The following is a 17,567-nucleotide window of genomic DNA, read 5'->3' as shown; positions in this document are numbered from 1 at the left end:
AAATATACAGCTTTGTACTTTGAAAATAATAATATTTAAGATACATTTGCTAAAAAACAGATTGGATGAAAGTTATAATAACTTTTCCTCTTCTGTTTTTTTTTCTAAATGACTGGAAAGATGCTGAATTCAGTCCTTTATTCTTTTCTTTATATTTTATTATGTTGTTTGACTATTTTACTAAATATTTATTTTTTGTCACTTTACCACCTCTACCAGCTTTACAATAATGCATGTCTTAGAACAGTGCAATTGAATGGTGCAAAGGTTTATAGTGGTGCAAGGGTTGTGATGGACAATCTTACTATTTTGTCTGTTGGACAAAACCTCCTGCTGTTGACTTTATGTTGCTCTCAAGATCAGACAAAAAGGCATTTAACAGCTAGGATACTGTAAAACCTTAACAGCCTCGCTAACCAGAGCAATAGACCATTCAGCACTTTGAGAACCTTCCATTCACACCCGATGAGCCACTGAATGGTATTTGTTCATGACTGATTTAATTCCAACTGTTTAATTTGCAAGTAAACCATCTTTATTATATTAGTACAACAAGTACAAACTGGGGATTTGGATCTAGAAGCAGAAACAGTAAACAGAAGAAAAGGGTTTTACCCTCCATACATTCTTGGCACTTACTTTTTTTAACCTTTAGTTGCAACTGTATTTTGACAGAATTAAAAATAAATACAAAAATAAATACATTTTTGATAAATGCATAGGCATAAAATTAAATGGTTAAGAATTTATCACAGATAAACATAAAGCAGTAATTAATGTATACAATGAGAAATAAATGTATGAAATATAATTAAATTAGCTTCTCTATTGATTCACCGTTATACAATAACCTCATTTATTTTATCATTTAATTACTTGTTTTTTACATGTATTTATTTCAGTGTTCTGGACAACTTAAGTTTTTTATTATCGTCAATCGTCCCCAACAGAAACTACAATCCCTGCTTAGTGAGCCCACATTCAGCTGGAGAAGCGGATTCAGTCTCTATCTTATTTCTGACCAGCTAAGAGGAAATAAGGATATTTAACTTTTGTTAAAACATAACAGAAATATAGTGTTGACCTCATTGTTGAGTTATCGGGTATACAACCTAACAGTGTTTGTGAAATACAGCCAGAAAAAACAGAAAAAAGCGTCTTCCTTCAGCCTTTCTCTCTGATGTAATTAGTGAACATCTTATTGTCTTTAATAGGCATATTGGGCAACCCACCTTTTCTTTTCTTATATAAAAAACCTGTAAATACACATACATGCACATGCTGTTCCCTCTATCTTTGATTTTAGTTTTATCAATGATTATATAATATATTCATACATCTGAGAAATATGTGCATGTTAAACTACATTTAATTACCTTCCTTTGCACACATTCATGGTCAATAAAGTTAATTCTGAATTTGATTAAGTTAGATAGTGTCCTTTATTCTTTGCTCCTTTTTTTAAAATAACATTACCCCAAAGTTTCAGGAGATATTGTGATAGCATAGCCTACCGCTTCACTCCACTTCTCTATTACTCTTTCAGTAACTCTGCATCTTTATTGAAATGTATGCTACATAATGAACACTAAACATTCTTCTATGAGACAGGGTTTTCAGCATGCTGTGAATAACACAGAGCCTCACAGAGCATTTTCCCTCATCTCCTGCAACCCTTGCGCTCCTCCCAGATATCACTTTTTGTTACTTCCAGCTGTGAGCGGGAATCTCCTGCTGTGAAACGCATGTCGGAACAACAACAGAGCAGATTAAGATCAAACTGCCAGCTTTTCCCCTGAACATATTTGGTGTTATTAGACTGGAAAACAGCAAACATGCCCCCCCCAAAAAAATGTCTATAAGCTGAAGTGATGAAATATCATTCAGAACCACTCACTGGCTGGTGAGGAATACGCTGGATAATTTATAAGCTTTTTTGATGAATTATGAATGATTTGCGCAAATAAGCAGGCATCTCCAAGAAGACTATAGAGAGCAACCCTGTGAGGAGTAAATCTCAGGTTGGTGTGGATCAGAAATGGTTTTCTCAGTACTTGACAGCCAACAGTTTGTCTTGTTTAATGCAGGAGGCAGATGGATGGGGTCTGTTCCTCATTCTCAGCTTTGTGGCACTGAATCATAAGAAAATGGTCAATGATTAACAAATATCTATGTGGCTGAAACTTGGGTGCCATAAGGAGAGATCTCCTTCACACTCAAAAAAGAAAACGAGGCCCCAACATAAATAAGTTACTTCAGTTGATAACAAGTAATTGAATTAAGTTTGCCCAACTTAATTTAGTTTTCAGCTCATAAACTTAAAGTTGGGTCGACTTGATTCAATTACTTGTAAATGAAAAGATAAAGTAGGAAATAATACAGTTTCAAAAGTAAACAGTGTATTGTTTCAGCTTAACAGAAGCATATAAATACCTAAAAGCAGTGTATGTTTCTGTATTGTCAAGGTAGAACACAGATACACTTAAATTCTGGTTGTCAACAAATATAAATGTATACTGTATAACATCAATCCAGTGTCTCCCATTTTAACAAACCATTCCTTATAGACAGTGATCTGCTGTTTGTACTTCAAAATATGACAATATTTTACATTTTCCTGTTGCAGCTACAAAACATTGTGTGTTGTTTATTGGATAAATTAACTCTTGATAGACCAAGACAGAGATGAACACAACTGTCAGGTAGATTAAATATGAAAACATATATTTAACAATATTTTACAGATACATGAGTGCAGCTTTAGAAATTAATTAATAAGTAAACTAATCTCAGTTACATGTAACTGTTCTGTGAGGCCCTCAACTATTTGTTAAAGGACATTAAAGAAAAAACAGCCTTACCAAGATCAAGGAACACAGCGGGCAGGTCAGGGAAAATGTGGAGAATTCTTAGCAGGTTTAGGTTATAAAACTAGTTTTGAGTTATAGAAAGGCTATGCCATTAATCTAAACCTAGCAACTGATATAAGAGAGAGACAGTGATAAGTCTGGATGGAAGAGATGCAGAAATCCACAGTTCAGGTTACAAAATCTGTTGACAGGCACCCTGCCCATCTTTTTGCGATGGGGCTGAAAGCGTGACATACAGCTTGATACTGCAGGAAAACTTGTTTCTTTTATAAAATGACTGAGACTGAGGCGTCTTTGTGCGAGCATAGGTTTCCATCTGCAAATATTGAATAAAGTTATCTGAAAAGTTTTGTATCTGCGTTTGCAGTAAAAAGTGGTTCCAAAATAATATAACAATAAGAAATGTAAATTTATGCCATAGTCTTAAGCTTATCATTTTGTAAGCTCATCAGTTATAAAAGCCAACATATATTATTATTTTGAGTTGCAATACAAGTGAATGTACATAATTTAAGGGGGAATGAACACCTTAAGAAGGTCCTTTGTACAGTTGTAGACCAAATGGTATTCAAATAAGAAAATACTGAACAGACTGAACTATATAAAAGTAATCTTTTTCCCTTGCAACACCCACACACTGTCACTACAGAAAGACATGTAACAACTCGACAAGTCTCCTAATCCTCCTGTTTATGGCAACACAAAATGTTCTTAAAAAAAAAAAAAGAGAGGCAGATTTGTCCCTTGCCTCAGTTAAAGCAAAGCAAACAGATTTGAGTTTATTTATTTATTTTTTTGCATGTTTGTTTTTGTTTTTAACTAATAACACATTGACTCCCTGTAGCTTCTAACTGGTTTTAACAACCTAAAAGTAGCCAGCATTTGAGTGTTCACAATAAAATGTGTGAGAAATAGCAGCACTCAAGCTGACAATGGCAAAACAACTCTCACCCAGTTGCTCCTCTGTGGGAAGTCACTCCATGCTGTGTGGAATGAGCTCTGACTGCTCAGAGCAAAACAGTGAAGCAGGTCCTCACTGATGAAAACTTGGCAGCAGGAAGAAAAAGCTGCCACTGTATGTTTATATCAAAGCTTTGCTACACTGCATGGGATGTAACAGGCTCTACCACAATAAAAGGCTTTTTTTTTTTTTTTTTTTTTTACAAAAGCCATGCAATTGGTGTAACTACTAAGAGTTTTTTTTTACAAGTAACTTGCTGATTATTCCTTCAGTAACTTTTATTTTACTTTTTATTACATCAAATTCATGTTTTCCGTGTCGAATTGTATTATAATGAATAAAATGAAAGGATTATTTCAACTGTGTGTAATTTTCTCACAGATAGCTAAGACGATGATCCTTTCAGCCACAGTCTGGTGAATGATGTGTTTAACTAGACCAGAATAATTGGTGAAAATGTAAATCAGTGTAGAGAAATAAAAGCTCTAAAGTAAAAGAGTTTTAACAGGATTATCAAACTATTTTATTCTGTTGGGGAACTTTTTTGTTAAAAAATGTTTAACAATTTTTGGATGATAAATGAACCTAGAGCAGGTTGGCTTCCTGTTTAAATGATTAAGGACTTGCACTTGCAAAACTAATTCATAAGGGTGGTGATGATGGTGCACAAGTGTGCAACTCGTGTAGGCCTTAGTCCTTGACGTGAATGTCACAGGTTTGAGTCTCAGTCTGTTGATCTTTAGCATATCCACCCTCTCTCTAATACTTTTAAGATTTTATGAGAGATCTTAATTTAATCCTTTATATTTTTTTTTAATAATTCCATTTGTTTGTTAATGCTAATCTGGTTCCTTCAAAGTTTTTCCTTTCCATCCACTACACTTACCAGCTCCAGAATATGTCCATTGACAATAATAACTAAAATGTAATCATAATCAAATGTGTCATCATAAGGACTGTACTTGTATTGAAGGTGCCAAACATTAAAACTGCTTATATTTTGTATTCATTCATTAGTGAAATGGACAAGGCAAATTGATGAAGACAAAGTAAGCATGAGAGATCATACCAAGAGCTCATTTCCATCTCCAGGGCCTCAGCAGGCTAAGCAAACCACATTCAACAAGACTGTACAATAACAACAATAAATTTGGCTAGATAGATGAACTTTCATCATTTCTTTGTCTTAAATTATTTGAAACCAATAGCCATTATTTCTGACATGTCAGCTTACATATATGCTCTCACACAGGAAAACTCAATAACAGTTTTTTTTTTCTCTGGGATGTGGAGAAACCCTGGGATTCAGCAAAGAAAACAAACAAGACGTGTATTACTAATAGAAAGGGAAAACAGGATCCCGGGATGTTTTTTCACACCTGGATCATAAAATGAAGCAAAAACAAATGAATAAATAACACGCCTTAGATCGTTTTAACTAAGACTGGCTGCAGAAATCCCCATGATCTCAGAAAAATCAATAAGGTAACAACTGCATTGTGTGTGCAGGGCACAAATAATTTGCTGTCTGAGACATGGAGAGGAAAGGGTTTAGAGGAATGGTGGGTGGTTGTTTATTTGGGATCCTATTTTTTGTTTTATCTTAATGAAGTCTCTCTTTTTAAACTGGATGGCAGCCCCAGAAAATTGGGAGCTTGTTTCCCCCACTCTACTGGATATAACAAGCTGCACTGGGCAGGTGTTCTCATGCTCTGTGTGGCATAATATGGTCCCACTGAGACATTCTGCTACTTCAGACTTGCTCAGAGTAAAAAAAATAAATAAGTAGAAAGGGTAATATCCACAAAATAAGAAGAGTGTCCCATCCAAACTTAGGAAACATGTGAGTTCACAAAAAAATGTATAAAAATTTAGTATAGTTGCCAAATTTACTTTTTTCTCCCAGTCATTCCCTTCTTCAGCTTATACTTTATATGTTTATTAGAATCACACATAACAAAAGACAGATAGTAGAAAAATAAATCTTATGCATTCATTGATTTTGTTTGTTTTGTTTTGTTTTTCATAGCAGCCAAGTGTAGGATCCCAACGGGGCTTTTGCATCAAGTAATAATTTCCTAATGTTTGGTCAAGCCAGTAACACCACAAAGTTAGGCTTTAAAAATTGCTGCTTTTAAAAAGTTTTTGTTTTTCTTCCCTGAAACTCAATTAGCTTTTTGAAAATAAGAAAGGGAAAGTTAAATGTGAATGTTGCCTTAAACACATCTTTCTGCACATGCATTTTAATTACATTCAACCAGTGGAAACAGATAACTGCACTTCCTTTAAAGGAGCAGAATTAATACAATAAAATTTGTAAAAAGAATGAAATTTTCATGATTTTTTGCATATTCTAAATTATATTAATCTTCAACTGCTCCATTTAAGTACCTAAAATAGTAAATGAATAAAGAATCTGTTTAGAATAGTACTTATTTACTGAGTTATCCAGGCTCAGAGGTTTCTCAGGGTATTTTAAGTCTCTCATATACCATGATGTTTACTACCTTTTTTTGATAGGCAGGTTGCTTTCTGTTTTTTCATATCAAAATTGACAGTTTATTAATTTAAATTTAAACCTCAACCAAGCCTGTAAGCAAGTACACAGACTGACCATCTATTACTCAGACATCCGATTCTGTTTCTGCTGGTGAAAATGACACCTTGCAAACTTGGCATTTATGTTTTCATTTTACAGGTCTTCTCATCCTCATGGCACCGTTGGATTTCGAAGTGTCCCGGGAGTACTACCTGTCTGTGGAGGGCAGTCGTGGCAAGTCTTCCCTTAGTGACATCACAACCGTAATCATCAATGTAACTGATGTGAACGACAATGCACCAGTGTTCAGAGAGGGTGTCTACAGCACTGAGATACTAGAGGATCTGACGCCTGGAAGCCTGGTTATGAAAGTAAGACCTAAATCCAATAGAATGTTTGTATTTATTCAATGCAGATGTATGTACAGTAGTCGAAACATCTGACTGAACAATACCTGTGTTAACTAAATAGAACAAATGTGCAGTGAGTCAAATATTTTACAGCTCCACATGAATGTATCATAAAATCTGAAGGCTGTTTATATTTAACCCCTTCAGTGGTAATAATTAGAGCATTTCTGAAAGTAATATTTTTTGTAATACCTTAATTCACCATTGTTTTCAGCTCTATTCCATTTACCTTTTTGCTTAGGGTCAGGCCATAAATATTGATCCTTTGTAATGTCTGTGTTCTTATCCCATATGAGCCAATAGTCGTTTCACCTAGAGGTCTAAAGTACTTCCATTAGGCGGCTCTGGTGTTCCCCTTTTCTTATCTTGCAGCTGTTTTTGCATTTCCCTGAGCTTGCTTTTCTTTAAGGCGCTACAAGTTTAACTCCTACAGGCGAGTAGGTGGAGCACTCACACGCTGTACTCTTTGTACTCTTCTGTACTCTATGCCAGGCAGTTGCCAGGTCCATTAATGCTAATGCTAACCAAACCCTCCACCTTAGCGACCTTTTCACAATATTTCACAACTTTTGAGATCCCTCTAGCTTTTTTTTTCTTTTTTTGTTCTATTAGAATACAGCTAGGGAAAAATCTATTGATGAAATACTGTCTTGTTTGGTGACAGCGTGAAATTAAGGTTAAAAAATAAAGTTATTTTGAGTTTTAAACATTAACAGTATTTATACTTTGTCTTGTATTGTAGATTTCCCTTTCCTATGGCTCGATCAAAGCAATTTCCTAATATGCAAGTGAAGTAATATGAAGTCGTTTTGTGACCTCTTGCGACCTTTAGGCCAGCCAATGGTTACTTTCTTTGCTAAAGAGTTGCCAACAGTTACCAAGCCAAAATATACCAGTGTTGAAGAACAGCTGCAACCTCCAAGTGCCTACTTAACCCCTTTGCCTCCTAAGCACCAACACTCAAAAGCTTGACTGTTGTTAACTCTCAAAAGCTTGTTTTAGAAGAAGCCATTTTTCAACTCTGTCACAGAGCAATTTGGATCTGGCAGCACTTGAGCAGCGTCTGATGTGATTTTAACCTACTGTTCTCATTGGTGCGGGATCACTTTGTAGCAAAAGCTGTTTTATAACCAGAAGTAGATATGTATATATTTGGACTAAACATTATAGTTATTTTGATAATAGTTATATTTAATAATAAGAGTTCTTAACTATCACATTAATAATTAATTAATAATGGTTTACATACTATATGTTTATTCTGCATTACTCTAGACCCTCTATAAATGTATTAGTTTTGAAGAATGTATTGTTTTGATGAAAAAGTTTGTTATGACCTTTAACCTCCAGTTGTGTTTGCTGTTTTTAAATGATATTTTCTTATGCCTTTTTTTTTAGTCTGTGTGTTAACTTTTTAATTATTGTGTTTACTAGTCAAATTTTTGGGTTTGTTAGTCTACTTTTTACATTTTCAGGACCCTTTTGAGTTTGCTGTGAAATTGTATTTCCATCTCTTTGCCACCATGCAATCTGTTTAGGAAAACATTCCCTGTGGTTCATACTGGTTACACATTAAATTGCAATTTTTTTTTTTTATTCTGTTTTTTTTTTTTTTACCTTATAATGACATAAAGGGGAAAAACTGCATTTTCTTCCACAGAAGAGTTTCATCACATTGTTTTCTCTCTATCAGGTAACAGCAGTAGACCTGGATGGCCCAATCAATAATCTGCTTCGGTACTCCATCGTTAGTGGAGACCTTCAGCAGCAGTTTTCCATCCACCCTCGCACTGGTGAAATTTCTGTCCGCACAACACTGGACAGAGAGGAGGTTGGTGTTTGTCTAATCAAATAAAACCATTGAATAGGATAAAACTTTAAGATTTAAAGCCGTTTGTTAATCCCTGATTGCTCCTTTGCAGATCCCTCATTACTCCCTGACAGTGCAGGCAGCTGATGAGGGCAGCCCCCCTCTGTCATCAGCAGTCCTAGTCACCATCATGGTCGTGGATGTCAACGACAACCCGCCTGTCTTCTCTCAGGTCAACTACAATCTAGTGCTGCAGGTATGACAACTTGAAAGTTTCAAGTAACATTTCTGGCTTGCTACAAGCAGATGGCAATCGTTTGATCTATTTCCCTGGAACGTGGTATTTGTTCAGCTAATTAATACATCCTAACAGGTGATAGTATAAATGTTCCATCATCCATGTCTGGCAAAGAAAACAGTTTCCTTTCTTTTTTTCTCTGCAAACCAACACATGTTGTCTGCTCTGCATTTTGTCCAGATGATCCATCCAGTTTGCTGCAGGCATGTAGGGACAGGTTCAGCCAACATCTTTGTTTCAACTCTCTTTTAAAAAAGGCAGTTTTTTTTAAACAGGAGTGCTCAAATGCAGCCGAGAAATTAGGGGACTTGAGAAGAAAAGGAAGAATATTTTATGATTAGTTAAACAGTGGAACTCATCTTACTCAATTAAGTCACTGTTTTAATTGCACATTTTGCTGGCCTGATGAGAAAGATACTTTTTTAAGAAAACAACTTTGTTTTCCATGTACTTGAGATTGATTTGACCTCTGTAGGACACTATATGCAAGTCCAGGCGGTCTGTGCTGGTGTTTTGATTTGTTACACCTGCTGTTTTGTGCCCAGAGATCATCGACATTTTTGTTTATGAAAAAATACAACCTGCAGCAGACACAAAGCTCCATTTCGACAAACTGTCAACAACCTATATGTCAGGAGACAAATAAAGAATTCGAGCCAGAACTCACAGAAACAACTTGCCAAGAACAACAAATAGCTGTCTGGCTCCTAAAGGGGAATTGATACATTTATTTCATACCATTTCATTCATACAAATTAAATCAGGCCCAGTGGAATTATGAAGATGATCACTCAATTTTTTTTTTTTTTTTTTTAGAAACTAGTTAAAAATAAAAGCAAAGGAAAAATGCTGCAAATGGCAAAAGCAGCTGCAAGTTAGGTGAAGTTGAAAACGATCCTTACATAATGAAAGTGTCCCTGCTCTTCACCTGACAGCCATACATGGCCATATTGGAGCTAGAGATAAACCAATGGTAATTGTTGTGCTCATTAAAAACAAGAGTTCAGAGAAAGAGATTCAGCCAAGGTTGTGGTTTCTCACTGAAGTTGCTCTGTCTGCCAATTCCCCATCACTCTGACCATTGCAGATTTGCCAACTCTGTAAGTACCAACCAGTCACATAGTAGTTTAGTCATGAAAAACAACATTTTGCCAATCGCTGTGCGGCCATGAATCAAGCTCTTTGAAATGGTCCCATCTGGTAATGACACCACAGCCAACTCTGCCTGATGGAGGAGCTCTGATTACAGTGAGCAGCTGGATGCCGCCGCAGAGGGTCAGAAGAGCTGTAAATTTTAACAGACAGGTACTGCAGGTCAACAGCAGCCGGAGTTTCCTCTTTCACAGTTAATTATATACCTTCGTTTAACTATTCAGAATCCTTACACTTGTTTTACGAGAGGCACATCTGTTTTGGTGAAGGAAAAATGCTCAGACTTGAGTAGTTTGAAATCTCTGCCAAAACAAACAGCTTTAGAAGGTATTGATTTGCATCGCAGACATCTAAACAAAGGAAACTACAGCAGAAGTAATCAATTTGACTGTTCTCCTGTAACTCTGTATTATAACATTAGTCCCTTTTTGTCTGAAGGTGTTATTTATCAACTGATTTGTTTTTATTCATAAATGAAACATCTGGTTGAAATTGGCCTTTGTGTCTCCTTCCTGATAGGAGGAGCGTGTCGTGTGTGCTGAAAAGACAGCAGGTCTCAGGGATCATATTTAACGCTTTTCTCTGGCGCTGTCTGTAGAATGTATATAGGTGCATTGCAAACAGAGTCAGGAATTGATGCATATTTTTACCTCAATAATTTTGTGTACCTTCCCTGCCATCGATCTCCTGTGACGTGCTGCTCTTTGAGTTATAGTATTATTTTGTAAGGGACCACTGGTTTCTAATAACAGGACACAGCGAAAGCCACTCAAACCCGATGTGTAATTTATCACAGGTACATTTTTTAGATCTTTTTTTTTGGCCATCTTTTGATTTGCACAAGATTAAATTCAAGGACAAACTGTTGAAATCCATAAACTTTTGGTTCTTATTTTTGTTTAATCATTATGAATGCACTGTAGATTTCCAATATGGACTAATTAAAGATGAATGATAAAGTTGACTCAAAGATGAAATCTCCTGTAGGAGGGTGAGTCCATCGGCAGCAGCATCCTCCAGCTGGTTGTGACAGATAAAGACACACCAAAGAATGGCCCGCCTTTCTCCTTCCACATAGTCAGTGGCAACAATGATCGCCGTTTCCATGTCGACCAGGGCGGTCTGTTGTCACTTTCTGCACCGCTGAGGAAGAAGGACAAACCCTTCCACCAGCTAAAGATCCAGGTAAAAGAGGCTGCTTTAAAAGAGGCTCGTTGTTGGGTTTTTTTTACCTAGCCGACTGGAAACAAATATTCTGTCAATCCTATCAAATTGCTCATGTCACTTCTGACATTTAGAATTCAGTTTTCACACCATGAGTAAAACTAAAAAAAGAATAAATTGTTTTCCTGCTGTTAAAACCTGCTGTTTCCCTTTTAGCCTCAACTGCTGTCAGGGAATGTGAAATTTTCTCTTGAATCTCTTCACAGTTACCTGCAAACTAGAAGCTGTATGAAATCTTCCTTTTAGATTATTTCATCTAAAATGGCTTATTTGAGTTTTGATTCAAAAAATGTTGCCCTAATGAAATGCTGTTTATGTAGTGTACAGATCAAGCTCCTGTAATGTGAATTGCTGTACTAGTACATGTAATGAAGTTGATCAACAAGATTTTGAACAAAAGTATTTTTAACAAAAATCTTTTTTTTTAAAGAATATAGAATTATGTAAAAAGGGGGAAAATAACTGGATTTTCTATTTCATTTTTTTTTTCTTCAGGTAACAGACAGTGGTCACCCTCCACTGTCCTCTATCTGTGTGCTTAACATCAACGTCACTGAGCAGAGCAAGTATCCTCCCACTGTCACCCCCCTTGAGGTTTTCATTACTACCACCGGAGGCCTCTTTGCAAACCGGGTCATCGGCAGACTCCATGCATCGGACCAGGACCTGCAGGATGTCTTGACCTACAAGCTGGTTTCAGAAAAGCCAGAGGGAAAAAGGTTCTCTGTGGACCTGACAGATGGGAAAATCTGGGCAGATGAAAACCTGGAGGTGGGCTCATATGTGCTGAACATTAGTGTGAGCGATGGGAGGTTTTCTGTTTGGACAGAGGTCCAAGTTCACATGTGGGCAGCCAGTCAGAGAGTCCTGGACTCTGGCCTGACAATGCAGCTGGTTGGGATGTCACCAGAGGAGTTTCTGGGGGATTATTGGAAAGGCCTCCAGCGCAAAATGGCACAGTCTTTAAGCCTACCCAAACAGGAGCTTTACTTGGCCAGCCTGCAGCAGCTGCCTGACACCAAGGCAGTGGAGGTCCTATTGGTTCGGAGGCCTGAGGGGGGACTCATCAAGTCTCTGTCAGCTAGCAAACTGCAAGGTAAGCTGTCAGAAGAATACCTTCCTTATAAAATCAATGATCAAAACAGTGCATGCAATCTGACTGTGAACACTTTCATATAGGTATTATAGCAGAGATTGAGGACTCTCCAAGCATCAGAATTCCCAAGGTGAGCCATGAAGGGTGTGTAGCAGCCAGCTGTCTGTCACACGGCTGCAGGAAGGCAGTGCTGCTCTCAGGAGAACGACTGAGCCATTTCACCACAGCGAGAGTTGGTTACATCACACCGCACCATACCTGGGAAAGCGTCTGCTTCTGTAAAGGTACCTCAGTCTGTCACAGTCTCTGTGTTTTTATGAGTTTCAGAGAGCCAGATATCAGAGTGGGTACTGATGTAAGACTATGTGATACTAAGTGGAAGTTGAATGGTGCAGGAATGCAAATGCAGAAGTTCACTAAGCAAAGCTTGGCACCTATCACTCTGAAGATCTGAGTCTGCGGCCTCACATCTCACACATACCTTGACAGTCTATCCAGTTCAAAACAGTACAATCTCATAGCAGACAAGAAACTCTGCATGACTTTGAGCAATTTAATTATTACTAACTCTATAAATACCCACAAAGAGAGAGAACAGAGAGTCTTCAGTCTTAACGCATTCAAATGTGGAGAAAATTGAAAAGACAAAGATTAGAGTTTTATCTTAATTTTATTATTTTGTATACACTCAACTGAAATAGTGCTTACAATGAAGGGTAATTTTAATAACAGTCCTTTCATATGACCAGTAACCATGACTTTAAGTTTAGTACAACCACCTAATGGGCTGGAGCGATAAAGTCTTACTCTCATTAAAAGTAACATTATCAAAAATCAATTGTCTCTGTGATTTGGAATATTCCAAAGACAACAAATGTAAGTATAGAAAACAGTGAAGTCCAAAAATGGTAACAGATTTATTTACAACAAAAAATCTGATCTGGGGACAAAAAGAAAACAAGGTCAACAAAACCAAACTTAACACAAGAAAGTAAAGTACTAATTGACCTAAAAAAAAAAAACTGAAACACAAAGGGGAACATATATACTGTCTGATCAGACCATTTTGACACAAGAGGGAACATTAAATACATTAACCTAAACAAAATTACAATAAAAAGACCAAACTAATCTATCCAATACAAAATCAGCAACCTATGAGAGAAAATAACTCAAGTAATTAAACTCCAATTTTAATTAAAGCAAAAACCTAACAAAATGGAAAAACTTAAACCTTCCCACACCTCTTCTAAAATAAGTGGAAGAGTCCAATTAAGTCTCAGTGCCACTGAGATTTATTGCAGCTGGGCTCTTGCTTCACTGGCCCAGCCAAGCCAACATAGCAGCCTCCCAGGAACTGGCAACTCAAAAATAAAGTATTACTTTAAAGTAAATGATACAAGCAAAATGAATCAGCCAAATGTGTGCACCCAAATAATTAATCAATGCCAAATCATATAAGTTAAAAAGGAATCAAAAACAACATGATAAACAAATATAAAGCAATGCATTTAGATAAGAATAATTACCTGAGCATTTATTGAGGGGCTGCACATGCTGCCATCACACACTGCCAACACTTTCCTGCCAGAGTAAAGCACTCTGTTAAAACAGAACCTTACAGCATGCACATTATTTTATTTAAACACTCAAACACTACTAAAATGTGAGTTTGTCTAACAAGAACACTTCTATATTTGGAGCAAAAATTCTAGATACTTCTTTTTTATTTTGGCTTCTGCAAATTAAAACCAAACAGAGTGGTAACTTACTGCAAAAAATGTGTTTAAAGACTTTTAAACAAATTTCTTCTAATTCACTGTCTTGCATTAAGTCAGACTACAGATTTCCTGGGGGTTTTTTTATCTTTCAGGATTACCCAGTAATCTTTTTTTTTTTCTGCAGGAATATTTGTTCAGTGTGTCTCCATAAGTGTCTTATTTTAGATTACAGGGTTATTTTAGGTACCAGAGAAAATGTTTTCAAAAAGAGTCTGTTTCCTGACAAACATTAGCTGAAATAACAACAACACTAGTAAACAGAATAAAATTAGGATTCTGCCAAATTAGAAATTTTGTGGATTCAGGTACAGATACAGAAAATGAATGACCTTCTCTTGGAACCAATTTTCTACCCTCATCTTTTTATCATCATGCCTAATGGATCACAGATTAGAAAACTAATTGCTTTCAGCTAGAAACTGAGAAAATTGAATCTGTTAAATTAGTTTAACTTTGATAAGGAAGAAGTCATATTTCTGAATATCTCATTATTCAGCGTTGGTAGAGCGGAATGCCCTTTAGCTTTTAATGAATTAGGATTAAGATTATGAAGTCCTTTGTTTAAATGTCACACACCAAATAGATTAAGGTGAAAAAAAATTAAGTAATATATTCAATTTAACGGTTATTAGCTAAAATGTACATCACTTGCCTTTTCAACAATGAGTTGTGAGTATGAGTAGATACAGTAAGAGAAGAACAAACAAATAAATGCAGCATCTTTTATTTCTGCCTTGTTAACTATTACCTCTAGTGAGAGGGACTGTTCAGCAGTTGAAGAATTTTATTGCCACTGTCACAAAACAATTTTGTGATCTTATCTCTTTAAGCTGCCTTTTCCTGGTCATAAAACACAATTGGAGCACTCTCTTTAGACCAAAACAAGATGTCTGACAATCATTGCCTATCTTTTCCTTCACCTTCAAGATGAATTAACCAAAATATTATATTTCAGCCTTTTTTATTGTTACACGATAATGTTATTCAGTTCAATTCAGTTTATTTATATAGCGCCAATTCACAACACATGTCATCTCAAGGTACTTTACAGAGACAATTTAACCAGATCATGGAGAAAGATTGGTTTAAAGTTTTCTATCTAAGGAAAACCACTCAATTGCATCAACTCATTGACTCTTTAGCAATCCCTCACACCACACATGATTGTACACTGGAGGGAAAACCCCTTTTAACAGAAAGAAACCTCCAGCGGAACCAGGATAAGTGTAAGCGGCCATCTGCCAAGGCTAACTAGGGTTCATGAAGACAGAAGCAGAGATACATAAAGAAGGAGAGATACAAAAGGTAACTGTCAACCAGCTTCACAGGCAGCCCTGTCCAGGAAATATACAGCCAGGCAGACAAGTTCCAAGCAAGCTCCCATGTAAGAGGATGAAAAAGAGCACATACAGTTTGTCTCAGTAAGAGAACCACTACACTGAAAAACAGGCCAACCTCCAACATCCATAAACAAATTCATTGAGGGCAGCAACAGAGATGATATTTCTCTCCAGGACGGTGTCACAGCCAAACAGGAACAGACCAGAGTGAGCTATTATAAGAAAAAGCAGCTAGCATAACATTAGAGATTGAACTAAGAAATACTGCAGAATGGGAGAATATATACAGAATGAAGCAGAATAATGAAAAGGGGTCCTTATGTCCTCCAGCAATCTAGGCCTATAGCAGCATAACTACAGAGATAGCCCAGGATAACCTGAGCCACTCTAACTATAAGCTTTATCAAAAAGGAAAGTTTTAAGACTTGCTTTAAACATAGACGGGGTTTCTGCATCACGGGCTAAAGCTGGCAGTTGGTTCCATAGGATAGGGACCTAATAATTGAAAAATCTGCCTCCCATTCTACCTTTAAAAATTCTAGGAACCACTAGTAAACCTGAGAGTGAAGTGCTATGTTAGGAACAATCATATCTCTGATATAAGATAGATCTTGGCAATTTAAGGCTTTATATGCGAGAAGAAGAATATTAAATTCTATTCTGGATTTAACAAGAAGCCAATTAAGAAAAGCTAGGATAGGAGAGATATGATCTCTCTTTTTCTGACTTTTAACTAGTTTGTGGACTTCCTGATGATAAAGAATTACAATAGTCCAGCCTTGAGCTAAAAAAAGAACTAATAAAAGAAAAAACTATCATTAATCTTCATTCCAGACAAAATAACGGCCCATAGCAAAAAAAAAAAACAAAGGTGCACAGGTGGGCTAGGATCAATCAATCAGTCAATCAATCAATCAATACGAAATGCTTTAGAAAGTGTTATTTTTACAAAGGGGTTAACCACATATTAAAATTTTCTGACCAGCTATCGGCTTGTACATACTGCCTATACATGCAACAATCATCCGACTGGTCAACATTTATATAATGTCGGAAATATTTAACCTTATTACAGACAGGAAGAAGTCAGGGGTTATCAGATCATCATTAATAAGGCACTTGAGGCAAATATATGAATTTAATGTAGAAATTCATAAGAAGTTGAATAACTGGCTATGTTATCAAGAAAACAGACATGGTGTAAACCTCCCTATAAGCCCACTAAATATTTGTCCTCTTTCTCTCTGTAGAATGTTGAACTTCTAGAACTTTGGTCTATCAATAAGCTTAATTATGCTTACCACTTAATAGGCAACAACTTTTGCTGATAGTCTTCCACTTTGGCACACACTGCTACTCTGCCTATTACCTTCTCGAATAATGCCTCTGTAAGCAAAAAGAGTAGTTCATCTTTTTAATCCACATATCCTTATTGTGTTTGCTTAATCCGCTGTTTTAGCACGATATCTGTTTTTACTCTTGAGGTCAGATTGAAATAACTTTAGAATCTGGTGTCCTGTTTTGTATTTTAGTTTGTTGTTTTTGTCTCCCAAAGTACCAGAGAGCTTAAAGGTGGAAGTTAATAAGTTTTAATGAGGAGTTGTTTATCCCACAAGCTTGGAACATTTATGCTTTCCAGTCTCTCCACTTCCCTGATTAAAGTTTGATCTTCAAGTCAACAAAATATATTTTTGATATGCTCTATTTCTGACCTTTCTCTTTAGAATTTAATAATGTTATGGTCTCTGCAGATTACTTTGTTCTTATCTAGTCAGTTTTTTTTCTTATATTTCTCCACTTTTAATGGATTTTTTAATTAAAACTGAAATGTTTATGCTTCTCTGTTTGCAAACTGTTTTTATTTGATCAAGTACATGTTCTTTCTAGTGGCTATAAACTAATGCCAAGGAATATGCTTTCAAAAGTTTCAAAAGTGCCTTAACTTAAACTTGATGTAATTCCGTAATGACACATATCAGATATAGATCAGCCTAACAGCAAAGGAGCGATTGCAGCAAATTTATGGAAGGTATCATAGCTAATGTATGCATTTTATAAAGTAGTAAGTATTATTCGTACAAAGATG

At 36.2% G+C, this 17,567-nt stretch overlaps 1 protein-coding gene across 1 annotated transcript in view; it reads left to right on the top strand.

The window, feature by feature from the left end:
* The window catches only part of fat2 (FAT atypical cadherin 2), a 102,715-nt gene that overhangs the window by 67,024 nt on the left and 18,124 nt on the right, over positions 1 to 17,567 (top strand). Inside the window, exons 17-22 of the mRNA XM_015371508.1 lie at positions 6,530 to 6,741; positions 8,474 to 8,611; positions 8,703 to 8,846; positions 11,028 to 11,225; positions 11,760 to 12,360; positions 12,444 to 12,644. Coding sequence (XP_015226994.1) covers positions 6,530 to 6,741; positions 8,474 to 8,611; positions 8,703 to 8,846; positions 11,028 to 11,225; positions 11,760 to 12,360; positions 12,444 to 12,644 — 1,494 coding nt within the window. The remainder of the gene's footprint in view (positions 1 to 6,529; positions 6,742 to 8,473; positions 8,612 to 8,702; positions 8,847 to 11,027; positions 11,226 to 11,759; positions 12,361 to 12,443; positions 12,645 to 17,567) is intronic.

This window comes from Cyprinodon variegatus, unplaced genomic scaffold (genome assembly GCF_000732505.1).
Source record: "Cyprinodon variegatus isolate N-32 unplaced genomic scaffold, C_variegatus-1.0 Scaffold59, whole genome shotgun sequence".
Classification (NCBI taxonomy): domain Eukaryota; kingdom Metazoa; phylum Chordata; class Actinopteri; order Cyprinodontiformes; family Cyprinodontidae; genus Cyprinodon; species Cyprinodon variegatus.
Note: the sequence above shows the minus strand (reverse complement) of the source record. Positions and strands in the feature narration are given on the sequence as shown.